The sequence below is a fragment of the Pygocentrus nattereri genome, chromosome 21 (assembly GCF_015220715.1).
Source record: "Pygocentrus nattereri isolate fPygNat1 chromosome 21, fPygNat1.pri, whole genome shotgun sequence".
NCBI classification, from domain to species: domain Eukaryota; kingdom Metazoa; phylum Chordata; class Actinopteri; order Characiformes; family Serrasalmidae; genus Pygocentrus; species Pygocentrus nattereri.
In genome coordinates this window covers 29,700,205-29,727,428 of record NC_051231.1, presented here as the reverse complement: position 1 = coordinate 29,727,428, position 27,224 = coordinate 29,700,205, and the positions used below count along the sequence as shown (strand labels likewise).

Below are 27,224 nucleotides of genomic sequence, written 5' to 3'. Positions count from 1 at the left end.
GCAGAGTGTCTGGCTCCCTTCTTGCCCTTTTCTCCGAATATTTTTCTTTATTTATAAACATGTATTTGATCAAGTCACTGTAAATCATGAGATTTCGAAACAGCGCCCTCTGGTGGTTAATAGTGATACAGCATGCCGGCTGTTTCCGGTATTATGGCGACTTGGTTGCTTCACTCCAGTTTAGTTGGATAAAAGAGGTAAGTTTTGATCCACTTATTCTCTATAAAGCGCTATATTTTAGGTTTTCACTCCCATTTTTGGTTTGCATTGCCTTATTGCCTGTTTTCTTCTCAACAAGCGTTTTTAATAACATACCGGGAGCCTTTTTTTGCCAGTCTTTAAATCTAAAGTGCACTGATGTTGCTATTGGCAGAGTCTACAGAGCTAAATCCACTCAATGGAGACGTTTTACCTGCGAAACCACCTCTCTCCTGCTTCGCCTCGGCGTCTTTTATTCGCGTAGTAAAACACGGACGCTGTAATCAGTATAGTTTGCGGTGTTGTGGTTTGTGGCTTTCTTTGTGGCCACAAGTTTGGGCTGAATGAATGCTGCACGCCGTGGCTCGGTCTCAAATGACTCTGCTCCCTACATAGTGCACTAGATGTGTCCTGAAAGGAGCGCTCGTCCACTGACATTGGGCATTATTTCGCCAACAAAACCATTTGGGATCGAGCCCTTGGTCATTCTTCTGGGCGCTGAAGGAAAGGAGGGAGAGGGAGAGGTTTCCTTCTGGAAAAGTCGTCGTGACTGAACTAGTGTTCCTGATAAAAGTGGGAAGGATCCATTACCTTTGAATGGCTGTCAGAGAACAGCTAGGATTCAGATTCGGCCTCGCATTTGGCTTAATGTTGTTCACATTTAAAGGAATTGTTCGCAAACAAAGGAAACTTGCCCAGTTTTCCTCTTACCCCAAACGTAGTCCACCTGCCAAACATGGTTGGTGTCTGAAGTTTCCTTCTTTAGTTTTGCCTCGGAGCTACGATGCTAATGCCGCTAACAAGTAATTGAGTTTCAATGTCACCCAAATTAGTTTAGCCTCGTAACTCCAGAGCGAGGTCAAGTAAGCGAGATTTTCAGTGAATTCCTCTAGTGATCCTCTGCAAACCCAGCATTAATGTAGTAAAGAGACTTATTCAAGGGTTCTTTGGTGAAGAAAAATGTGCCATGTAGAACCACAAACACTCAAAGTTGCCTTTGCATGATTAATGGGTTCTTTGCATCGTGAGTGTTCTTCAGATTGATTGAAAATGTGTTATAGAAAGTTCTGTACAGAACCTTTTTGAAAAGGGTTCTTGTATTGTTACAGGCTTGACATAGAAGAAGTCTTTTGAGGGCTGTATAGAACCATCTAAAGTACATTATCAATCTGAAGAACCTTTTTATGATGCGAAGAAGCCTTTAATCATGCCAAGGGTTCCTTGAGTGCTCATGGTTCTACATAGAACCGTTCTCTTTACTAAAGACTCCTTATCTGTTGCTGTAATGTGTTTAGTGCTGTTATATGGTGTTATATAGTAATATTATTTTACAAGTTCAAAATGACTTGTACCTATGCAGCACACGTAAATATATGCATAACACAGGGGCAGTCGTGGGCTGGAGGTTTGGGAACTGGCCCTGTGACCGGAAGGTTGCCGGTTTGATCCACAGCTCCGACAGTCCATGACTGAGGTGCCCTTGGGCAAGACGCCTAACCCCCAACTGCTCCCTGGGCGCTGTGGATTGGTCTGCCCACCACTTCAGGCAAGCATGCTCACTAGTGCGTATGTGGCGTTTCACTTCATGGATGGGTTAAATGTGGAGGTGAAATTTCCCTGTTGAGGGACTAATAAAGGGTCTCTTAATTAAAAGATGGTTCTTCAAGGGTTCTTTAGGAGAGGCAGTGCTTCAATTTAGAACAATTTGCATGTGTAAATGTTTTTTTTTTGCATAGTCAAATGGTTCTTTAGAGTGATGTATATGATGTTGTATATGATTCTATATAGAACCTTTTTGGACATGGTTCTAATATAGCACCAAAAAGGGTTCTTTTATTGTTGCAATGTTGAGCTTGTAACAATAGAAGAACCCTTTGCAGTGATATATCGAACCATATACAACACATTCTTCATCAATCTAAAGAACGATTTCACCATCCAGAGAAGCATTTAAGCCTGCTTCTGTATAGAACACCTCCCTTTACAAAGAACCCTTGAAGAACCATGTTTTTGAGGTGTGCGTGTTCTTTTTGTACCCTGTTGTTCTCCTGTGGTAATGAGCTCATTCTACCGTCTGGCGTGCCAGACAGACCAAAATAGAACTCGGTGATCTAATAGTTCTCTGCTTCTTGCCAAACTTTGCCAGACTCTGTTGAGTTCCTTTGGTTCTGCTGAGCGTCTCCTCAAAGGCTAAGAGCAGAGGACGTTTTTAGCCTCTTATTTAGTCTCCGTGAGGTCACTGGTCAGCCCTCGCTATTTTCCAGGCGCAGAGAAACTGCAGAAAGTATTGGTCACAGACCCTGGAGGTCTTTCTACCTACAGACCCTAATCTGCTCTTGATCAGCTGGTCCGGGTGTATTATATACAGGCTGAAATGAAACTCCTAAACTCCTGGTAGATCTGCTGGAGCAGAGCTGGTGACCCCTGCAACTTCACACAAAGCACTGCAAAAGTCAGAGAGCACCTTTTAGTGACTTTAAAACACTAAAAAGTTATTCATTTTTTAGTGTGTGGAAACAAAAAGCAGAAGCCATCTAAATAGATTTTTCCCAATATTTAATATTCACTCTTTACTTTTATTACAGCTTTCATTCTTTTCAGTTTTTCAGGACTTTCAATTTTTCACTTTTCCACACCTCCAAAGTCCAGTCTTAGAAGTTGGTTGTACAGTCTGAGTAATCTCATAGTGTGTTTACATGCACTCAATAATCCGATCATAATCAGGTTTCTGCGGTTATCTCATTATTCAAATGGCCATGTAAACAGCGCACACGGAGTTCTTAGATCAGAGTAAGGTTAAGAAATCTGATAAAGACGCTGGATTTTGGCTCAGTAATCAGATTTCTCAGTGCATGAGACTCTTACTCTGATTTCTTTCAGATTTGTGGGGAAAAAAAACAGATGGCAGTACTAGAATTAAGCGAGCAGCATCGCCGAGAGGCACAGAGAAACACTGTCAGAGCGACAATGAAACCAAATACATGCTTAACGAAATGAAGAATTTCATTTTTCTTCATCTTCTAGGTTATGTTCGTTCATTATTAAGTGCATATAAACACGTTGAGTGGACTAATGACAAAATCAGATTTGCTGCAGTTATCGGATTATTAAGTGCATATAAACACGTTGATTGGACTACTGACAAAATCAGATTTTCTACAGTTATCAGATTATTAAGTGCATATAAACACGTTGATTGGACTACTGACAAAATCAGATTTTCTACAGTTATCAGATTATTAAGTGCATATAAACACGTTGATTGGACTACTGACAAAATCTGATTTTCTACAGTTATCAGATTATTAAGTGCATATAAACACGTTGATTGGACTACTGACAAAATCAGATTTTCTACAGTTATCAGATGATTATTAAGTGCATATAAACACGTTGATTGGACTACTGACAAAATCAGATTTGCTGCAGTTATCGGATTATTAAGTGCATATAAACACGTTGATTGGACTACTGACAAAATCAGATTTTCTGCAGTTATCGGATTATTAAGTGCATATAAACACGTTGATTGGACTACTGACAAAATCAGATTTTCTGCAGTTATCGGATTATTAAGTGCACTCATTTTCTAATTGTTTTTTGAACTCCAGGTTTGAAACGTTGTGTTTTCACTTATTCTCTTTGATTTATATGATTTATAGATCTGTATTATTTTTAGCTTATTTAGTTCCTTAGATTTTTTTGTTTCATCAAAAAGTCCACAGAAACTCATTTTGGAACATCTTTGTTTGGTGGTGATGCTCTCAGGGCACAATGCAGCATTATTGATTCGTTGAAGGGCTCATTTTCATGTTGTTTCGGCGTTGCAAAAAATGATATTGCCTTAACAATTCATACTCAATACGTCACACAAGTCCATTTCAGTATAAAACTAAATCCAGTGATAGTTTTGTCCCTGATATGAAATACATGCATATATATTTTCTCACCAGCTCTCACTGGTTTAGAGGTCTTGAGCTTGTTTTGATGCTAATTTCCCATATTCCAGCCCCGAATGCTTAAACAATGGTAGGAAAAAGGTCACTAATATTTCCTGTGCTGGAAGCTCAGTCGTTCAGATCCGTTCAGATGCAGTTCCCACGGTGTGGCCGCTGGCCAGTCTCTCAAGACTTGGACTGTAGCTGGACCGGTCTTCACTTGCTCTGACCTTTTCATATTCTATCATTCTCTCTGTCTGTCTAACCTCTTCATGTTCCCTCTGTTTGTCCCTCAACTGTTGCTATATTGTTTCTCTGTGTCTCAAACCTGCTCACACTCTCATGTTCTCATTCATATTCTCTCTCTCTCTCTGACCTGATCCTCTCTCTCTCTCTCTCTCTCTCTCTCTCTCTGACCTGATCTTCTCTCTCTCTCTCTCTCACCTGTTTTTGTATCTTTCTCTGTTTCCAGCCTGTTCATATTTGATCTTCTGGTCTTTTCTTTGTCTCCTGCTCTTTCACGAAGTTGAATATACAGATATATCCGTCGTTATTTAACTCTGCAGTGCTATACGGAGCTCCGGGGCTTTAGGCAGGTGTGTGAATGCAGTGCAGCTGGCTACAAACTCCAGTTCTCTCACTGTTTCTTTCACTCTCTTCCTCTGTGTCTCTTCATCGCTCTCTCCTTTCTTTCTTCCCTTCTCTCTCTTTTTCTTCTTCTTTACCTCTTCCTCTCTGTCTCTCTCTACCACTCATCTCTCTCTTTTTGTCTCTCCCTCTCTGCTTTTCTCTCTTTCTCTCTTTCCTTCTCTTTTAATCGTTCTTTGTCTTTTTCTCTTTCTCTTTATTTCTTTCTCTTTCAATCTTTCCCCCTTCTACCGTCCTCTGTGTCTTTCTAAATTTATTTCTCTCTCACTATCTTTGTTTCTCTCTTTCTCTGTACTCTTACCTTTACTCTCTGTACCTCTCATTTTGTTTTCACATGCTTTCACTATTTCTCTGTCTGTCTCTCTCTCTCTCTCTCTCTCTCTCTCTTTCCTTCTTTCTCGGTAACTCCATTTCTCTCTTTCTTTCTCTTTGTCTCTTTGTCTCGTTTTTCTCTTTTCTTTACCTCTTACCTCTCTGTTTCTTTTTCTTCCTTTTGTACTCTTTCTTTCTCTCTATCTCACTCATTCTGTTTTTCCTTCTTCTCTTTTCTTGCTCCTCTCTCTCTCTTTCTCTCTCTCTCTCACTTCCTCTCTTTCTCTCTTGCTATATTTTTTCTGCCTTTACTTCTTTCTCCCTAACTGTTTTTCTCTCTTTTTCTCTTTGCCTTTCTCTCTTTTATCATATTTTTCTTTACCTCTTATCTCTCTCTCATTCATCTTTCTTTTGTTCTTTTCCCCAATCTCTCTCTCTCTCTCTCTCTCTCTCTCTCTCTCTGTAGACTGCTGTCTCTCTCTCACAGGCCTGTTTGTGGACTATGCCGCTGTTGGCCGTGCGGTTGACGGTCTGTATGGTGTGGATTTGCTCCGCGGTCTCTGCTCATCGTTCACAGCCACTTCTCAACTACAGCGCTCTGTCCCTGCACCCTCTGCACCTTCCCTACTTTCTCCACAACAACCGCCGTGTGGCTAAAGTCTGCCGGGAGGACCCGCTCTGTCCGTTCAGAGTAAGTGTGTTTGTTTCTGCTGGAGCTTTCGCTGAGTGAGACACTTTCTGACCGGGTTTTCCAGGCCCTCACGAGGACCAGGTGGAGTCGAGTTTCACTGAAAGTCACCTTGAAGTTCTGTCTTGACCAGCAACTTTCGTCCTCACTTTGTTTTGCAAAACATCGGTGTTACATAAACAGTCATTTAAACAATGTTACTTAAGACTAAATTCTTTTGAATTCCTATTTATTTGTCCCACAGCAGAGCGCCAGTAAACCAGAGGCATTTAGTATTTGTTACTCTCTTGTCGTGATATGCTTGTGTTTTTCCAAGGTGGAATAAGTACAGAAAAGTTATACATGAAGGGGAATCGCACTCATTTTTCAAATTTCTGCATTTAGAGTGGTTTGATGTGAATTAATGACTGTGGTGGTCATAGGAACCAGACGTCTGAAGACTTTAATGCCGCTAAAAGCTCCCTCACAGAAAGTGTTGTATGAAATGGACATGAATAAGTTGCTATTGATTGATGATCAATTTGAGATTTGCTTGAGTTCTGAGAGGTACATTCAGGTTGTTCTTAAGGCAAAACAAAACCCAAAAAAACCCAGTTTTTTTTATTTACCTCTGTTACACGTTACGCAAAAAACAAAACATGAGGAAAAAGTTAAAACCTTTATAGAACTATAAAGCCTTTTTTTATCATATGGCTCCAAACAGAAGTCTCTAGATGTGTTTCAACACGAGAGACTTCATCAGGGAGAGACCCTATGATATTTGATAATAGCCATGTGATAATAAAGGCTGTATAGTAGAGATGGACGATATGGCAGAATCTCAAATCATGATGCTTCAAGAAATTTTCACTTCATAATGTGTGATGGTTTTTAAAGTTTCAGGCATCTGGTCAGTTGGAACGTAGACAAAAATAACCAGTAGTGCTGCATTTCAAAAGATACTGTCAAAAACTGTGAAAGCAGTGATTTTTATCCAGAATTTGGCATAATGTGTTGCACTAAATTGAGTTAAACAGGACTTCGGTCAGTTTTATACAAGTACTGACGCTATACACGATACCCAGCCCTACATTATAGTTATATGAAAAGCACTTTAGAGATTTGTGTTGTAGACATCACACCCCCTGGTTCCTACCACCAACACTGTAACTAAATCCACGTTTCTTTACAGTAAACCATTTCATTTCAAACCTCTCTGAATGACCCTGTATTTTGTTTCTTATCCTTGACGTTTGTAGAAATTTTGATGAAAATATGATCACAATTGACAGTTTTATATCATTTTCGTCCTTTTGTTCATCAGTGTTCTTACTCGCTACAGGACTCAGCGTCCATCATGCTGCTACATTATATGACCATTAGGATTCTTTGTGGCGTCAACCAGTCCTGACTGATAGTCTAGCCACTGATCTAATAACTACAACCAAGCTAGTGTTAGTATGCCTCTCACCTCAGTCGTCAAAAATAGCTTAATTCTTTATCAAACACACAAACCAATTGAAGAAGGCCTGTGGAAAACGGTACACCTGGATGTGGAACATATGACGAGGCGAATGCTAAACCAGGTTGTGCATTGAATAACACTTTGGCCTCCATCTGCCGAGTCATTTCTTGTTTCTTGTTGTTTGGATAATCGTTTCCTTCCTCTGAAGTCAGTTGCCAGTTATTTGGCTGCAAAATGAAGCAGTTTTTAAAAAGTTCCTCTCACCTTCAAAATACATCACCAGAAGGGGGCTTTCCTAGTCTTTAAACCAAAATATCTCCCCCTAGAGACTACTGCACCGCCGTTGGTGGCAAGGAGACATTTATGTCTGTCATTATTTTGTCTTTTTTTCCATTCCTGATGTTTCTCCCTCATCTTTGCTGTGTTGTGTGTGGTAGGATGCTCTATGGGTGAAGGAGTCGTGTTGGGGTTATGAACAAAACTGCTCCCCAGTGCACAGGTTCAGCTTCCCTGTCTGCACCAGCGTGGACTCAGGATGGTAAGGCTTCTGTTAAAGAGACAATTGGAGAAGGTCAAGTTTAGAAACTTCCCTTCTTACCTTCTTACCCTGCTTATGTGATTTCAGACACTGTATTAGATTAGATTGGGTAAATAATAGTGTATAGTAAATAATAATAGTATTAATAATAGTGTATCATAAATAAATAATAGTGGGCCAGTCGTGGGCTGGAGGTTAGGGAACTAGCCCTATGACCGGAAGGTTGCCAGTTCGATCCCCTCAGCTGACAGTCCATGACATGGGGCAGTTGTGGGCTGGAGGTTAGGGAACTAGCTCTGTGACCGGAAGGTCGCCGGTTCGATCCCCTCGGCTGACTGAGGCACCTAACCTTGCTCCCCGGGTGCTGTGGATAGGGCTGCCCACCACTCCGGGCAAGTGTGCTCACTGCCCCCTAGTGTGTGTGTTCACTAGTGTGTATGTATGTGGGTGTTTCACTGCACGGATGGGTTAAGTGCAGAGGTCTAATTCCTCAGTGTGCAAACACAGTTGGCTGATGGTTCTGAATTACCACCAAACTTGTGGTGCGACCAGCTAAGTGTTGTTGGGTCTCTGGTGATGCCACAGCCATGGCCAGGATTCCAAGAACATAATTTTGCTCGCTCTCTCTGGGCGGCTAAGATCATCCTCTCTCTCCGCACACAGTGGTGTTGGCTAAAGCAGGTGTCTGTCCGCTAAACAGAATTGGTAGTTAGTGTTCTCCTCCAAGTGTGCTGAGCTGTCCAGTATCACTGCATTAACAGCAATTTGAAAAGTGTCTTGCTATTACTGAATTAAGCCCAAATGGGTTGAAAGTTTTTGAAGAGTTTAGTTTAGTGGGACAAAAGATCTTAGTCTTTCATGTGTCTGTCCAGTGTTAAAGCACTCGTGCCCCTTCGTCTGCGGGTGTTTGTGTTTTGTAGGGCCAACTCAGTGCAGGCGGCTCAGGAGCTCTTCTGGAAGCAGGCTGACTTTGGCTACGTGAGAGAGAGATTAAGTGAGATGAAGACTCTCTGCAAGCCTTTGACTCCTGTAAGCTCTTCTCTTCTCTTCTCTTCTCTTCTCTTCTCTTCTCTTCTCTTCTCTTCTCTTCTCTTCTCTTCTCTTCTCTTCTCTCAACCTCTTCCCTTCTCTCAACCTCTTCTCTTGTCTTCTCTTCCCTTCTCTCTACTTCTTCTCTTCTCTTCTCTTCTCTTCTCTTCTCTTCTCTTCTCTTCTCTCCACCTCTTCTCTTCTCCACCTCTTCTCTTCTCTTTCTCTTTCTCTTTTCCGTTAAAATTGAACTTTTTTGGAAATGTCCAATTAAAAGTCATTGCACTTTTTTATTTTTATGTGCTTTCAAATATGTAGCACTGTTGTTTTACTAGCGTGTTTTGTTTATTAGAAGTTATTTGTGCACCTAAGAAAAAAATATTGTCCAGTATGACGATATATTTGCCATGTTGCCCATCCTTATTTATGACACAGCCCCATGATATGAAACGGCTAGACTGAGTGGAAAGTAACTGTGTCTTTTTAAGGGGGAGTCTTCTCTGAAGTGTACGAGCCACTTGCGTTTTTGTAGAGCCACCAACCTTTACCTGGACCTACGGAAACCCCGCAGAGGTCATGAGAGGTCAGTGAAGCCTGACAAGGAAGGCAGGAAACTACAGTACTACAGTATGAATCTACAGTGTGTGTAGTTTTACAGTCTGACGGTAATAATTGTGGAGAGATTTTAATCCAGTATGAATCTGCAGTGTGTGTAGTTTTACAGTCTGACGGTAATAATTGTGGAGTGATTTTAATCCAGTATGAATCTGCAGTGTGTAGTTTTACAGTCTGATGGTAATAATTGTGGAGTGATTTTAATCCAGTATGAATCTGCAGTGTGTGTAGTTTTACAGTCTGATGGTAATAATTGTGGAGTGATTTTAATCCAGTATGAATCTGTAGTGTGTGTAGTTTTACAGTCTGACGGTAATAATTGTGGAGTGATTTTAATCCAGTATGAATCTGCAGTGTGTAGTTTTACAGTCTGACTGTAATAATTGTGGAGTGATTTTAATCCAGTATGAATCTGCACCGTGTGTAGTTTTACAGTCTGACGGTAATAATTGTGGAGAGATTTTAATCCAGTATGAATCTGCAGTGTGTGTAGTTTTACAGTCTGACTGTAATAATTGTGGAGAGATTTTAATCCAGTATGAATCTGCAGTGTGTGTAGTTTTACAGTCTAACGGTAATAATTGTGGAGAGATTTTAATCCAGTATGAATCTGCAGTGTGTGTAGTTTTACAGTCTGACGGTAATAATTGTGTCCCCGTCCGCATCACCTTTCAATTCAGGTTATCTGTAGGAAATTTGGAATTCTGTATCTCTCCCTCTCTCTTTATAGGTATAAGGAGGATTTCCTGCAGCAGGGGGAGATAGGGGGCCACTGCAGACTGAACAGCCGAGCGCTGGAAGCACAAGGACAGCACAAGAGCCCCCTGCAGTCCTGGTGTGTAGCACAGTGTCCAAGGCGATCCACCAAGATTGTTACTGTACTCGTAGTTTTGAGCTATGAGTGGGTAGAGCTAATCACTTGTGACAAAAAAATGGAAAGCAACACCCAAAAGCATAAAACTACATGCACAACAGTAACTTTTCATCAAATTTAGCCTTTTCTTATTGTTACTGTGTAAATGTTGTCTGGATTGGAGCTTTAGAATCTGCACACTGAGTGAATAGTTTGAAAGAGCTACAGGTGAGAATAATTAATATATAATGACACCATGCTTTTGCTTTCACTGGCGAACACTGTCTTGTAAGGGTTCACCCACATACAGTCAACAGTATCAATGCTGGTCTGTCTTCTGCAGGTTTGCAGAGCTGCAGACGTACACGGAGCTCGACTTCCACCCCATAGACGACGGTCACTGTGACATCATCGTCGAGAGACCCACTGTCTTCATGAAGCTGGATGCAGGTTTGACATGTTTAATAGCTCATCAAACACAGTGATGGCCCTGCTGACTTGTTATGATATTATCTTTTACTATATTGAGCATTTTATGTTGATGGGCCACTGTGGGTACTTTATAGATGCTCACGTTGCCTTTAAAGAATCTCTCTCTACCTTTGTCTTAAGAATTCAAGGAAGTTTTTCGAATTAAACTATTTTCTGTTTTATTTTATTTACCTTTATTTAACCTGAGTATTTAAATGGAGATTAAAAATCTCTTTTTGAAAATCAGCCTTAGCCCAGAAGGCTGCACACAGCAACAAGGGGACAATCAACAAGAAATTCCACACCATTGCCAAAAAACAATATCAGAAACAATTTCAAATTAAAGACAAGAACAAAGTTAATGCTACAGTTCTTTAACAGTTATCTTACAATCAGTCAAGCAGGTAAATTGCTCCAGTTTCAAAGTTTCTGCAAATCATTTTTATGCAAATCATGCAAATCAGCTTTACAGAATTCCAGAAAAGACAAACTTTTAACAAGAATGTAAAACCCCCCTGGTGGGCAAGCCAGGGGCGACAGTGGCAAGGAGAAACTCCCTCAGATCTGAGGAAGAAACCTTGGGAGGAACCAAGGCTCACCAGGGGGATCCATCCCCCTCTGTTCAAACTACCTACAAGTGATTATACTTCCAATATTAATAGCAGTAGTATTAGTAGTAGTAATAGCTAGGAGTCTATGAAAACATCAGTGTAGGGTGAGCAGCTAGTCCAAGGTAGGTGGCGGTAGCTGGGGCGGGCAGCTGGTCTGACGACGCTGCTCGCTTATTTCCAGTACAGCAGTCTGTTCTGCACATGTGCAAACTGAGAAATCCGAAAGAAATCAGAGTAATAGTTCACATGCACTGAGAAATCTGAATACAGAGATACAATCCAGCTCTCTTAATCGGATTTCTAATCGGAACTGTTGCTACGTCTGCCTCCTAAACTCCTTGCTCAGAGGGAGATTTTCTGGGTTTAAAGATTTGGAAAACCCCCTTTTGGTGAAGTATCTTGAAGGTTTGGATGAACTACATGTCCTTTGGGCAGGATACCTTAGAGGACTGTTTTGAACATTTATTTTAGCAGGCTAATGCATAACAATGCATGCTTGGCATTATGAAAGAAAAGTAGTGGACAAAAAGATACTAAATTGTGAATTCGGTCAAAGGTTCAACCCCAAACCTAACCCCGCTCACAGTGCTGTTGACAGTCATCGGCTGTGCTGTTTAAGCTTTTGTAGATAAGCTACACTGGAGTGTGACTGAATATTTAAGTGCATGTCTGTGTCTGGAGGCGAATTCAAATTTGATTCTGACCTTGCTTTGTAGGAGTGAATATGTACCATCATTTCTGTGACTTTGTCAATCTGTACATCTCCCAGCACCTCAACAACTCCTTCAGTAGAGACATCAACATCGTCATGTGGGACACGGTATGTTACATACACACATGCTCACGCACACAGAAAGAGAGAGACAAACTTGTACTAGGAATGATATCAAACTAAACACACTAGACGGGTCATTTCTTTGTCACTGATACAGAAAACAAGTTTAAGAAGGATTAAAAAAACTAATAATTGATTTCAACCTTATATTATTAATGTAAAAGTTCAAAACCTAAGCACACTATATACATGCATACTACATACCCCACAGCAATGAATCCTACAAGCTACAATGCATATCATAAATATATACTACAAATGCACACAACATACTACACTTCAATGCATACTGCACATCGATGTGCTGTACTATTATACTACATACTGCATACTAGAAATGCATACTGCACGTTACATGACTGTGCATAATACATATGAGATGCATACTACATACTGCAAAACACACAAAATTTATACTGGATGCTAAAATTGCATAGTATATACTACACTACAATGCATAATACATGCTACACAATGCATACTACAGACTTTATAAAGGGATATTAAGCAAATGTGCATATACCTACTGCACATGTGTAGTCCATACTTCATAGTAATGCATATGACATACTGCATACTACACAAATGCACACTACATACTATCCAATAATGCATACTACATTCTACATAATAATGCATACTAGAGATGCATACATCACACTACACAGCAATGCATACTATATACTACATAGCAGTGCATACATACTACATAATAATGCATACTACAGATGCATACATCACTCTACACACCAATACATACTATATACTACATTAAAATGCGTACTACAGATGCATTCATCATACTACATACCAATGCATACTATATAGCAATCCACACTACATACTATATAATGCATGCTACAGATGCATACTTCACACTGCACCACAAGGCGTACTATATAGTATAAAGCAATGCATACTAAATGCTACATACTACATAATACATAATACATACTAAAGATGCATACATTGCACCACACAACAATGCACACTACATACTATATAGCAATGCATACTACATACTACATAGTAATGCATACTACAAATGCATATATCGCACTACATACCAATGCATACTACATACTATATGGCAATGCATACTACATACTTTATAGCAATGCACACTACATACCCCATAGTAATGCATACTACAGACACATACATCGCATGACATACCAATGCATACTACATTCTATGTAGCAATGCACACTCCATACTACATAATAATGCATACTATAGATGCATACATCACACTATACACCACTGCATACTATATACTGTGTAGCAATGCACACTACATACTACATAATAATGCATATTAGAGATGCATATGTCACACTACACACCAATGCATACTACATATTATATAGCAATGAACACTACATACCCCATAGTAATGCATATTACAGACACATACATCACACTACAAACCAAAGCACACAACATGCTAAACAATGCATTTTACAGATGTATACATTGCACTACACATAAATGCATGCCATATACTATATAACAATGCACATTTTATGTTACATCATAAAGCATACTACATACTACATAATAATGCAAACTACAGATGCATGCACTGCACTACACAACAATACATACTAAATGCTTTATAACAGTACAGTACATACTAAATTATGCATACTACAGAGCCATACATCACATTACACACCAATGCATACTACATACCACACACAAATACATACTACATACTATATAGCAGTGCACACTACATACCTCATAGTAATACATATTACAGATGCATAGATCACACTACACTCCAATACATATTATATATTATGTAACAATGCACACTACATACTGCCCGATAATGCATACTACGGATGCATACATCACACTACACACAAATGCATACTACATACTATATAGCAATGCATGTAGCAATACATACTATATAATAATGCACACTTTATACTACATAATAATGTATACTACAGATACATACATCACACTACACACAAATACATACAACATAATATATGTCAATGCATACTCCATACTACATAATAACGCATACTACAGATTCATGCATCGCACTACACAAAAATGCATACTACATACTATAGCAGTGCACATTACGTACTACACAATAATGCATTCTACAGATGCATACATCACACTGCACAACAGTGCATACTGTTTTCTATATAGCAATGCATACTACATACTACAAAGACATATTCATGCTCTAGTAGCGAGAATTTTGCTGATGCCGCTAAGTCAAACTTTAATGTCAGGCCCTTCTACACTCATGCATGCACACTCAGTTGCCCTTTATCGGAGCTGTTTGTGCAGCCCAGGCGTCGCTCACAGAGTGGTGAGATAAGTCTGTCTGAAGCTGCCAGGCCATGCTATAATGAAGCTGTTGGCTGAACACTGGCTCTGGGATGACTGTGTTAGAACACGGCTCCCGTCATTCATCAGGCTTCTAGTGGTTCTTAGTTGGATAAAAATCAAAGAAAGCCAGAGTGTTTGGCACTGCCCTTCATGCTGAGTCTGAACACCTCGTCTCCAGCAGAGCGGACGGAGCTCAGCCTTGTCCAGGCCTGCTGAAAAGATTGAGGTGCCAAAACCACAGTGATTTATGGAGAAAGCTTATCTAGGTCGTTTGTCCTTGTTCTGTGTTTCCTGGCGGAGGAAGAGAGGGAGGAATGAATGTGTGAGGGAGCCTTTTTTTTCCTTCAGACGAAACAGCCTGTCTGAACCTCTGTTCCTAATAAAACTTTCAGAACACATGTGCTGCTGTAAAACGTAAAAAATCCAAGGATTAGCCACACTGTTTTCCAGTACTCAGGTTAAGCCCAGTCTAAATAGTCTGTTGTGATGGCCACATTAACTTTAATGTGCTTTCTGGAAGTTAAATGACTTGGGTTTTGTGCTGTGGTGGAAAACAGTACAATTAAACGTGTACTGTGGAAGCTCCACTCACACTGCTTCCATTGCTGCAGCCTGTTCTTATGCCTTTTGGGTAAACGTTTGGGGAAATTGCCTAACCCATGCTCTTGGCTGTGTTTTAGAGTTTGTATGGCTACGGAGACCTGTTCAGTGAAACCTGGAGAGCCTTTTCAGATTACGACATCATACACCTTAAAACCTACGACTCAAAAAGAGTGAGCTTTTTCTACTGTTCATCTACGGTCGTATGCAAAGGTTTGAACACCCCTGGTCAGTTTAAATAGGTATACGTTCTCTTTACAAGGAACATTGTAATATTTTTGTCATTTTGGGACATTTCTCTGCTAATGTATTGCATTTATTTACTTTAACATATTGGAAATAATAAAGCATAACATATAAAATGTGGTGTAGGAATTTGCACATTTTTATTTATTTATTTATTTACCTATGATGTTAAATTCATCAAATAAATAGTAATTGGCCATTAAAATGTACGGAAGTGTGTTCTCAGAGGATGTGTTAACTTATTTTCCCTCAGAAAATCGATAAAATATCTATTGACGGTGCTGTACACTATTAAAACAGACGGTTATTTAGAAGCCCTTGAAGCAAATAGCACCAAAAAGGGTCCGTCTATTGTTAAAATGCCAAGCTGGGTACAATAGAAAAACCCTTTTTGGTGCCATATAGAACCATTTATTGAAAAAAAGGTTCTATATAGAACTTTACAGTACATTCTGTACATTCTCCATCAGTCTAAAGAACTCTTTAATGGTGCAAAGAACCTGCAGTGTTTATGGTTCTACACAGAACCATTGTCTTTACTAATGAATCCTTGAAGAAGTCTTTTTTAAGTATGTACAAAAGTCAGAGACCACCCTTCATTTAAATTCCAGTCAAAACAGCTGTTGAATCTATTAGGCAGGAAACACATTTTACAGAAAATTAGACGGAAGCTTCAACAACTAAATATAATATCATTATTTTTTCATTGAGTATTTATTGTTCCCTCTTTACCTTTATTACAGCTTTTGTTCTTTTCAGGAGACTCACTTTCAGTTTTAGAAATCTGACGGGATTTTTCCACACCTCCGAAGTTCAGTCTTAGAAGCTGGTTGCATTTTCTGCTTCTTACCATCCAAGAAATCCCAGTTACAGTCCATAAAACTGGACTCTGCATCTCAGCCATCCAGTTTTGACGTTCAATAGCAAATGTTGCTCTTTTGTCTGTTTCCTTTTCTCAGTGAGGGCTTCTTCTCAGCTGCACATCCTTTCACACCCATAGTGCTGAGTTGGGATGGACAGTGGAAGTACTGCGACAGTTTTGATGGTCTGCTAGGTCTTCCGCAGATGTTAGGAGTTCCATTTTCTCTGTATCTTAATAGTTTTTCGATCTCCAGTTTCTGTCCTTTGACTTCCTTGTGCAAGTGGTTTATCTATAGCTAAACTCAGAAACATCATCTTTAGACATTTTAGGTGCACACAAGGAAGAGATTTAAAAGGCAGCTGAGGTGAGTTTGGGTAGTTGTTTGCGTTAATGTTATTGTCTCCTTGAAGGGGATCAGTCAGTGAGATTTTTGGGAACAGCTTTTATTGGTAGGCCGCAGCTGTAACTGGTTGGTTTTAACATTATAACGGTGGAGGAGTTAAAGTGACAGTAGTGAAATATGAACAAATTAAATACGGATAGATTTGATGTTAGAGTTGGAGGACTTCTGTGCTGTTTTCTGCCAAATATTTTTCCTGATATTTTTTCTTGTGCTTAATGGCCATTTTAACTGGAAATTAAGTACTTGAAATGGTGGTCACTGACTTATGCACAATATATACATTTATATATTCATACATTACATACATTGATATATATATATCACTGATATATATCACAATGTCCAAAATGGTAACTTTACAGGAGAAGGAAAAAACCTACTTTATTTTTAATGTAAGTCAATGGAACCAGAATTTTTGTGTGTAATTTTTGGCCCATTTCTTTTGGTCCATGGTCCAAGGATAACAGGTATTTTCAAATCATGCCAAAAACTGACAGCAGCGATATGCTGCCTTTCTGTTGATTCATCTATCTGTCTGTTACTACTATTTCTAATGAGATAGCTAACTGTGTGTTTTATAGCTGACATTGATAGCACTAAGTCACAATTCTAAATTATGATGTGTGTTAATCACAGAAGTTGCAGTCATTGTAATAGAAGTGTGTTGTTTCATATCTTTTCTGCAGGTGTGTTTCAGGGACGCCTTTTTCTCTCTGCTGCCAAGGATGAGATACGGCCTCTTCTACAACACCCCACTGGTGAGCAGACCGTTAAATACAAAAAGAAACGTTTCGGAGGGCTGCCGTTGAAAAGAGGTCAAAAAAAAGGAAAAAAAATCTCATCTCTTCTCTGGTTTGATATCACAATCGCACCTCGAACTTCTGAATTGCAGATCTCGCCGCTCCTGTGCTGCGGTTCTGCTGTTTTATATGTATTAAAATCCTGTAAGTGCTTTCAAATCCGCTCATCTTTTGCCCTCTCCTGCCTGTGCTCGCTATATACACAGGCTTTTCTGCTATGTGTTGTGTTGATGTATCGTTATCTGGGGCCTTGAAGTGTGAAATACACACGTGTTTGTGTCCTGTGTGTGTGTGATGGCAGGGACTGCCGTGGCGTGTATGTATGTGTGTGAAGTGTCCTGACACATCTGTCTCTGTCACTGAGAGCATCTTTATATTCATGACTGTCAGAGTCTGACTCACATCTGCAAATGACTTGGTGTTTGAAGTGTGCGTGTGGGAGGGCGATTACACTGACACGTATGTGTGTGTGTGTGTGTGTGTGTGTGTGTGTGTGTGTGTGATTGACAGATTTCAAACTGCCACAGTGAGGGGATGTTCAGAGCGTTCTCTCAGCATGTCCTTCATCGACTCAACATCACACAGGCGAGACTCAAGGTAACACACACACACACACACTACAGTTCTATGTTCTACCGTTCTACATACAGTTCTGTGCAAAAGTTTGAACACCCTTCCTTTTTAAAGAACAAAGTTAAATATGATGTGTTTTTTTGCAAATGTAAACACACAATTTCTGTTTCTTTGCTGAGTTTAACATATTGGAAACAAATAAAATGTAATATAAAATGTACCACTTACAGTGGGTTGCAAAAGTATTCATACCCCTTGAACTTTTCCATATTTTGTCACATTACAACCACAAACATAAATATATTTCACTGGAATTTAATGTGAAAGACCAACACAAAGTGGTATACAATTGTGAAGTGGAAAGAAAATTATACATGAATCAAAACATTTTTTACAAATAAAAAACTAATAAGTGCGACGTGCAAAAGTATTCAGCCCCCTTTTCCCTGAGTGCAACCAATTGCATTCAGAAGTTGCCTGATGACTGCTAATGACTCAAAAGGGTCCACCTGTGTGTAATCTAATCTCAGTACAAATACAGCTGCTCCGTGACGGCGTCAGATGTTGGTTAAGAGAATATTGGGGAGCAAACAGCATCATGAAGTCCAAAGAACACACCAGACAGGTTAGGAATATGGTTTTGGAGAAGTTTAAAGCAGGCTTAGGTTATAAAAAGATTTCCCAAGCTTTGAACATCTCACGGAGCACTGTTCAATCCATCATCCGGAAATGGAAAGAGTATGGCACCACAGTAAACCTGCCAAGACAAGGCCGTCCACCTAAACTTACAGGCCGAACAAGGAGATCACTGATCAGAGAGGCAGCCAAGAGGCCCATGGTGACTCTGGATGAAATGCAGAGAGCCACAGCTCAGGTGGGGGAAACTGTCCACAGGACAACAATTAGTCGTGCACTACACAAATGTGGTCTTTATGGAAGAGTGGCAAGGAGAAAGCCATTTTTAAAAGAAAACCATAAGAAGTCCCGTTTGCAGTTTGCCAGAAGCCATGTTGAGGACACAGCAAACATGTGGAAGAAGGTGCTTTGGTCAGACGAGACCAAAATAGAACTTTTTGGCCACAATGCAAAACGCTATGCGTGGCGGAGAAATAACACTGCACATCACTCTGAAAACACCATCCCCACTGTCAAATATGGTGGTGGCAGCATCATGCTCTGGGGTGCTTCTCTTCAGCAGGGACCGGGAAGTTGGTCAAAGTTGATGGGAAGATGGATGGAGCCAAATACAGGGCAATCTTGGAAGAAAACCTGTTGGAGTCAGCAAAAGATTTGAGACTGGGGCGGAGGTTCACCTTCCAGCAGGACAACGACCCTAAACATAAAGCCAGAGCTACAATGGAGTGGTTTAAAAAAAAGAATATTCATGTGTTAGAATGGCCCAGTCAGAGTCCAGACCTAAACCCAATTGAGAATTTGTGGCAAGATCTCAAAACTGCTGTTCACAAACGCTCTCCATCCAATCTGACTGAGCTTGAGCTGTTTTGCAAGGAGGAATGGGCAAGAATTTCAGTCACTAGATGTGCAAAGCTGGTGGAGACATACCCTAAAAGACTTGCAGCTGTAATTGCAGCAAAAGGTGGCTCCACAAAGTATTGACTCAGGGGGGCTGAATACTTTTGCACGTCGCACTTATTAGTTTTTTATTTGTAAAAAATGTTTTGATTCATGTATAATTTTCTTTCCACTTCACAATTGTATACCACTTTGTGTTGGTCTTTCACATCAAATTCCAGTGAAATATATTTATGTTTGTGGTTGTAATGTGACAAAATATGGAAAAGTTCAAGGGGTATGAATACTTTTGCAACCCACTGTAAATATATAAAAAATATAAATTGAATGTAACACAAAATGACACAAAAACCCCAGACTTGTAAAGGTTATTTTTGTGGGCCAGAAACAGCTCTGTGTAAAAACCTCAAGCATCTGAGAAAGTGAAAATAAGTAAACACGTCCTCATAGAACAAACCTAAATATGTCATTTATTCTGCAAATCTTACTGCAAAATTTCTGTTTCTTTTCTAAGTTTGCATATTGTAAAAAAAAAAAATTATAATATACAGGCAAAATATCATGACCTCCATAATACACAGCAGCAGTGCTGTGTCTGATCCACTCAGGCCAGCACAACACACACTAACACACCACCACCATGTCAGTGTTGCTGCAGTGCTGAGAATGATCCACCACCCAGATAGTACCTGCTCTGTGAAGGTCCATGGGGTCCTGACCACTGAAGAACAGGGCAAAAGGGGGTAACAAAGTATCAGAGAAACAGATGGACTACAGTCTGTAACTGTAGAACTACAAAGTTCAGCTATACAGTAAGTGGAGCTGATCAAATATTATGCCTGATTGGTGTGTATAAAATGTGCCATAAGTTTTGCACAGGCCGTATTTTTTCTCCTCAGTATATTAAATTCAGCAAATAAACAGTAATTATAAATTAAAATGTGTTCTTTGTAGATAATGTATTAACTTCACTTAGAAAAACAACGAAACACCAGGTAACCCAAACTTTTGCATGTGGCTGTATGTGTGAGGACTTCCATTGAGTAATCCTACTCCTACTACTCCTAAAGCTAAGCCTGAACTCGTTCTCAGTATTCTCAAAATTCCTTCACTTATTTACCGTCACATAAAAGCCCACAAACATTGTTTAGCCTCTTATTCATCGGGGTATATTTTGGTTTGTCCATCTGAATTTGTGACCAAATCGTAAGGCAAATTATTCAGTAACTGCATGAAATAAACGTACGTTTTTATTTTATTTATTTTTTGTAAAGGTTCCCCTCAAATGAACAGAGAATGTGTTTTATGCTCTATGTTTATAATTTGCTGCTGAAGGCCAAAAATCTCAGTCTTTGTGTTATTTTATAAAAATCATTTTTACAGAGCAGATCACTGAAGAGACGCCGTCTGTTTATAGTTTATAGCCCAGATTTGGGGAAAAACGCATCGACTTTCAGTAGAAACACTGAGTTCAGCTTCTTTTATTATAAGGGTTTTGTCACATCTGCCGCCTGCCATTCTGCTTGTTATTACCGACCTTGCATCAGGAATTAAACTTGCACTTGACTCCTGCCCCTCGTGTGTAGCAGTTTGTGACAGGTTTAAAATGACATCACCGTCTAGTTGACTAGAAAGAAGAGTTACAGCCTCATACGACGCCCCGGCTTTTAAATGTAGCTTATGAAATATGAAAGTAATGAAGAATATGACGACGTGCGTTTTGGAGCCACCGGTGGTCTCAAGGAGTTGAAGAGCTTAGTGGTTTACTGTGCTCCCTAGGACTTTAAAGCTTGGTGACTTTTAATGAAGAGATGTCTGATCTGTGTCTGAATTGGCCGATACTCAATATTTCATTATCAGCTTTGATATTGAAAAAAGTGGAAATCTCTAGTTGCAGTAACTGCGTGTAGTTCTTCAGGCTTCCACTGCTTCGGTTTCCACAACAGCTGCTGAACACATTTATTGTGAGGTTTGTAGGAGTGTGTGTGCACGCTTAGCTCTTCCTGCTCGACCAGCTGCATCTCTCATCACTCACACTGTCTCACCTCGCAGCACACACACACACACATACACACACAAACTAGTGTTCAAAAGTTTTCAATTACTTGTTATTAATATTTTCAAATAATCTTACTCAGTATTTACTTATTACTTTAATCGTCTGGGGACTCAAGTGTGTAATTTGGTGTCATTCTTTTGTTATACATATACTTTTGTTATTAAAGGATAAATAACATACTGCCATTATGTATTCATGGTAATTTCTTGATAAGTTATCTGGTTTGAGCATCACTTTTCAAATCCTGGATGCTCATTTCATTACAACTTCATTCTATAGATTTCTGAGGCACTTTAGAGTCATATAGTCATTCTGGACTTCCATTCCTGCTAGTTAGTGTAGCTTATATAGAGGTCTAATAATAATAGAATTGTTTTACAGTACCTGCAAACAAAACTGCCTTTATATTATTCACAACAATGATTCCAAACATTTATACACATAGCCACAGACAGTCAGCAGCCTGACTGTGTAAGACTTTTTTTTTTTTTCATCATGAAGTTTTTATTTAACAGTTTTGTAATAACACAGCAGTTGCAACTGGCCACTAGGTGGCGACGTTGGATAAGCTAATAGGGCATAAAGTGCTGCGTCTATGTTCACTCTCCTGGGCTGAGATGTGAACAGAGACGTGATATCAGGCCAATGTTGAGAAGAGAAACACTACAGGCAGTTTGCATCTAAGCAGTCAATCCACACAACATTTGTGTTTGTAAGTAGAAGAGATGATATTTTAGCATCTTTTGAGAAGTTGTTTTGTTTTCAGTCTTATACCACCGTCCTTTATATTTTTGCTGTGCTTTCGTCATTTTTTGACATCAGAACAGATAAAAGATTTGAATCTGTATGGATGTAAATGTCATTTGTCATTAATTACAGTCCTGCAAAAGTTTGAGCACCCTTTGGGGTTTGGTTGAGCGAAACCAAGTTAACACGTCCTCCACAGAGAACACACTTCAGAGCGCACTTAACGCACAGTTACTGCTTATTTTCCTGATGTTGCATGTTGGAAAGAAAGATAAAACATGAGATGTGGACAAGTTACAGCATATTTTATGTTTTATTTTCACAGTATGTTAAACTCGGCAAATGAAACAAAAATGCTTTGCATAAAATGTTATATTTACGTTCATGTTCTTCCCATTTTCACTCAGGAAATCTCCTCAATCTGTTTTCTACCTATTTTCACTCCGAGAATCAACACGCGCAACTTGGCTGGAGTTGTTTTGCATGCAGCTTTGTTTGTGTGTAATTATGTTTAAGTAAATTGTAAAACAAAATGACAGATAGTAGAAACGAGTTTAGTGAAGTGAACAGTGTGGTATTAAACTGTGGTCTGTGTGACGGTCCTGTTGTCGCAGGATGGACGGGTCAGGGTGACTCTGCTTGCCCGGAGTACAGACTACCGCAGGATATTAAACCAGCAGGAGGTCAGAACACACATGCTTTCACCATCTCTCTGTCTATCTCTGTCTCTATCTATCTATCTATCTATCTATCTATCTATCTATCTATCTATCTATCTATCTATCTATCTATCTATCTATCTATCTATCTCTCTCTCTCTCTCTCTCTGTCTCTCTCTGTCTCTGTCTCTCTTCGTCCCTTTTTACTTTTCTTCCTTTCTCTTTCTGTTACTCCATCTCCCTTTTCTCTGTTATGAATCCTCTCTCCTTGTCTCTCTCTCGCTATCTCTATCTCTCTCTCTCTTTCTCTCTCTCTGTCTCTCTTTCCCTCTCTTCGTCCCTTTTTACTTTTCTTCCTTTCTCTTTCTGTTACTCCATCTCCCTTTTCTCTGTTATGAATCCTCTCTCTCTTTCTCTACTTGTGCGCTTTCTCTTTCTCCTTTTTTCTCACTCTGCGTTTTTCCTCTTTCTCTTTCCCTGTCTCCCTCTCTTTCTCTCACCTTTCCTCCCAGTATTTTTCTCTTGCTTTCTCTCTGTCTCTCTATCTCTCTGTCCCCCTTTCCTCTTACTTTCACTCTCCTTTTCTCTTTCTCTTGCTCTTTTGCTCCATCTCATCTCTTTCTCTTCTCAGCTTGCTCTCTCTCTCTCTCTCACTTTGTTTGCTCCCCTTTTCTCTCTCTCCCTTTGTCTGTTTTCCCACTTTTTGATTTTCACTTGCTTTCTCTTACTTATCTTCTCTTTAAACTTGCCCCCCCCCCCCCTCTCTCTCTCTCTCTCTCTCTCTCTCTCTCTTTCTCGCGCTCTTGCTTTCCCTCTCACTCTCTCTCCCCCCTTCTCTGTCTCGACCCCCCCCCCCTCCCCTCTCTCTCACCCCCCGAACACCCCCCCCTTCTGGGATCGATGTATCACTCTCATTCTTCATCTGTGAGTTTAAACTCTTATTTGTGTGGGGGTCTCCAGTCTGGTAAAGGCCCTGATTTAGTTTGGCTTCTGTCCATAAAAGCGTGAGCGCTCATTAATCACCTGCTGAACCCTGCTGTGTGTGTGTGTGTGTGTGTGTGTGTGTGTGTGTGCGCAGCTGATAAACGCTCTGAAGACCGTGACTTTATTTGAGGTCAAGCTGGTGGATTACAAGTACAAGTGAGTGACAGAGTCTTCATGCTTTTTCATCAGAATGTTTTCACTGCTGAAATGGAGCCGAGCCCACGGCTGACACTGAGCCCACCGCTGACTGACAGCTGTGTGTGTGTGTGTGTGTGTGTGTATGTGTGCGTGTGCACGTGCATTGCAGAGATATGCCGTTTTTGGAGCAGATCAGAGTGACCCATAACTCGGACATCTTCATCGGGATGCATGGAGCCGGGCTCACTCACCTGCTCTTCCTCCCCGACTGGGCTGTCATATTCGAACTGTACGTAATGCAGACAGTGTACAGTAGTGTGTGAAAGTTAGAGACCACCTTTTCACCCTTTCACTCTTTCGTTTCTGCTCAAAGTGGCTATTAATTGTCACTCCTTTTTCAGGAGATGTTTATGAGGAGATACAAGATAATCTTGCATAAGGGAGGCGAAAGTCCAAGTAATAAGAGAAAAGGACATTTCAAGCTGAAAGTGTTTTTTTAAGTTCATTTGTAAATATTTAGTGCGTCCACTCTTTGCATTTATTACAGCTTCATTCTTTTTTTTCTCTCCCAAAGATGAAAGTTTTAACTGCTGTTTATCTGAGGTTTTTGGTGTCTACAAGGTCTTGCAGGTGGTTGTTAGGAGTCCCATTTACTCTGTAATGTTTATTGTCGTAGAAAAAGTTTCACCTTCCTTATGCAAGTGAATTATGTAATCTTTAAGGAATATTATTATTATTATTATTATTGTTCTTGTTATTAAATAGGTACAAAGTGGCATTGGTAATGTTAGTAATAATAAAGCAAAAATTATATTTATTTATTTGATTCAATTTGTTAGTCAATTATTTTTTAAATGTAATGTTTATAATCTTATATAAAATATTACATAATATGTAATAATAATATTAATTATTATGATAATATATAAATATATATGATAAAATGATAAAAATAAATGATAGATGTAGATGTATTATTGTAGGACTTTTAAAAATGCAATTTTAAGCACGTTACGGGAAGTTTAAGCAGGTAAATTGAGGGAAGATACAGATGTAGAAGGATAAAAATGACAGAATACAAAGAAAAGTAAAAACAGTAAGAAGTAACAAGTAAAAATTGAAGACAATGAAATAAACATCTCTGATGGCACCGATTCAGTGTGAATGCAGTATTAAAGAATCATTTTTGTGAGATTCTCTTTAAAAGTGCTAATAGTGACAGTTGCCCTCAGATACTGAGGTGGTAGCTTTGGGTCATAGTAACTGAAAGGCAGCAGAGAAAGCAGGAGAATCGGCATCTTCAAACTGACGTATCCTGATGTGTTTTTATGGCTCTGTTATTGGTGATGGAGTGAGGGTTAATTACACTGTGCTTGTCTGTTTGGTGGGTGTTAACGTGGCTCTTGCTGTGTTCCTCAGCTATAACTGTCAGGATGAAAGCTGCTATCGCGATCTGGCGAGGCTGAGAGGCATTCACTACCTGACATGGCAGAGACAGGACAAAGTGTTTCCTGAGGATAAGGTACAGAGAACCTGCACATCTGAATCCACACATACAGTCACTCACACATACTTTCACCTCGAGACAGCACAACCATGTGCTACTAGTTACTAAGTACGCTACCAAAGTTTGGCATCATTGTTTTCACTAATATGTAAAACCAGTTTAGTTCCAGACAGAGTGCAAAAGTTTGAACACCCAGTCAAATTGTGCTGTGTTGATTTTCTAAATGAAAATAAGTTAATATATCCTCTACAGAAATCGCACTTAATAATGACATATTTCTGCAGTTTGTAGTGCACAGTTTCTATTTATTTGCTGAGATTAACATATTGGGAGGAGAAATAAGCATAATAATAATATGTATATAATAAAATATGCTATAACTTTTGCACCAACCACATTATGCTTGATTTAAGAATGTATATGACAATTTTGCCCATTAAAGAGCAAATTGTGTTATTTATTATGGCAATTTTGGCTGATAGAAAATGTGCTACATGCTAAAATATAGTGTGCATGCTCTGCTGTAATTCATCCTGTAAAGCCTGATATAATGATTTAAAAGTAGGAATGTCACCCAAAATGATGTTTAGGTCTAGTGCAAAATCAGTGTTATTCTGATTAACATATATTGTGGCAATAGTTAGACAATAGACAATTCACTCACATCCTAAGAAAACACATGCTTTAAGTTGTAATTGAGTTCTCTTTGAATGCTTCTTCAATGCACTTGCAATCAAGAAACTTGTCCACTTGGGGAATTTTTGCATGCAGTTACACGTTTCACCAGAGAGGTCTCCAAATCCCCAAAATGTGCATAGTGCAAAAACGCCATCGCCATTGTGGCTGTAAAGAAATCATAATCCACCATATAAATTCACCCTGAATATGAAGTTTTATTATTAAAGTGCACTTTAAAGAAACTTTTTTCATTTTTGAGTTTGAGGTTTTGTGTTGTGTTTCTTGCAGGGTCATCACCCCACACTTGGAGAGCACCCCAAATTCACTAATTATGCTTTTGACCCGGAGGAGTTCATGCGCTTGGTGATGCTGGCTGCTGATCATGTGATGCACCACCCGGAGTGGCGTTCACAACAAAGCAGAGATGAGCTGTAGCATCATAGATACACATGTACATTTAAACCCAGACACACAGCTAAAGCACAGCTGAAACACTCCTAAATGTCATGATGGAAAGTGCTGATCCAGGATTGGTTTTACCCCTCAGATAATAATGTTTATAAGTTTAAGGACATGGGAACCCTGGTCCAGGATCAGCACTTAATAAAAAATGTGTATTTAATTGCTGTCATAACAAAACAGACTGTTCAGGAGGATGAAAACTATTCTAAGCTTTAATATACAGTACTGGCTGAAAGTCTTAGGCACCCAAGATACGTTTTCAATATATATTTATTTGTGTAGTTTGTGTTTATTTGCTGAGAAAAGTGTTAATATTTGAATAAACAAAATTTCTAGAATATTAATAATGACATATGATATATATATGATATATAATATATGATTTATGGATATTAGCATGTTTTTTAACCATTTGTCAAATGTCAATGT

At 39.4% G+C, this 27,224-nt stretch overlaps 1 protein-coding gene across 1 annotated transcript; it reads left to right on the top strand.

The window, feature by feature from the left end:
- The first annotated feature begins 4,313 nt into the window (after window positions 1-4,313).
- Window positions 4,314-27,077, top strand: eogt (EGF domain-specific O-linked N-acetylglucosamine (GlcNAc) transferase). The gene is made up of 16 exons (XM_017710522.2): window positions 4,314-4,732; window positions 5,563-5,787; window positions 7,666-7,766; window positions 8,687-8,795; window positions 9,284-9,378; window positions 10,141-10,245; window positions 10,607-10,713; window positions 12,062-12,165; window positions 15,225-15,317; window positions 17,342-17,413; window positions 17,966-18,052; window positions 22,982-23,050; window positions 24,105-24,166; window positions 24,318-24,437; window positions 25,568-25,670; window positions 26,622-27,077. The coding sequence occupies exons 2-16, from the start codon at window positions 5,599-5,601 to the stop codon at window positions 26,766-26,768; spliced, it is 1,563 nt and encodes a 520-aa protein (XP_017566011.2). The 5' UTR covers window positions 4,314-4,732; window positions 5,563-5,598; the 3' UTR covers window positions 26,769-27,077.
- Window positions 27,078-27,224: the final 147 nt, after the last annotated feature.

What these genes read in the sequence shown, in the direction of transcription:
- eogt (XM_017710522.2), top strand. Translation starts at nt 5,599, where the DNA reads ATGCCGCTGTTGGCCGTGCGGTTGACGGTCTGTATGGTGTGGATTTGC. An exon ending in TCTTCTACAACACCCCACTG is followed by an intron (nt 17,414 to 17,965) that starts GTGAGCAGACCG and finishes TGTGATTGACAG; the next exon opens with ATTTCAAACTGCCACAGTGA. An exon ending in GGATATTAAACCAGCAGGAG is followed by an intron (nt 23,051 to 24,104) that starts GTCAGAACACAC and finishes GTGTGTGCGCAG; the next exon opens with CTGATAAACGCTCTGAAGAC.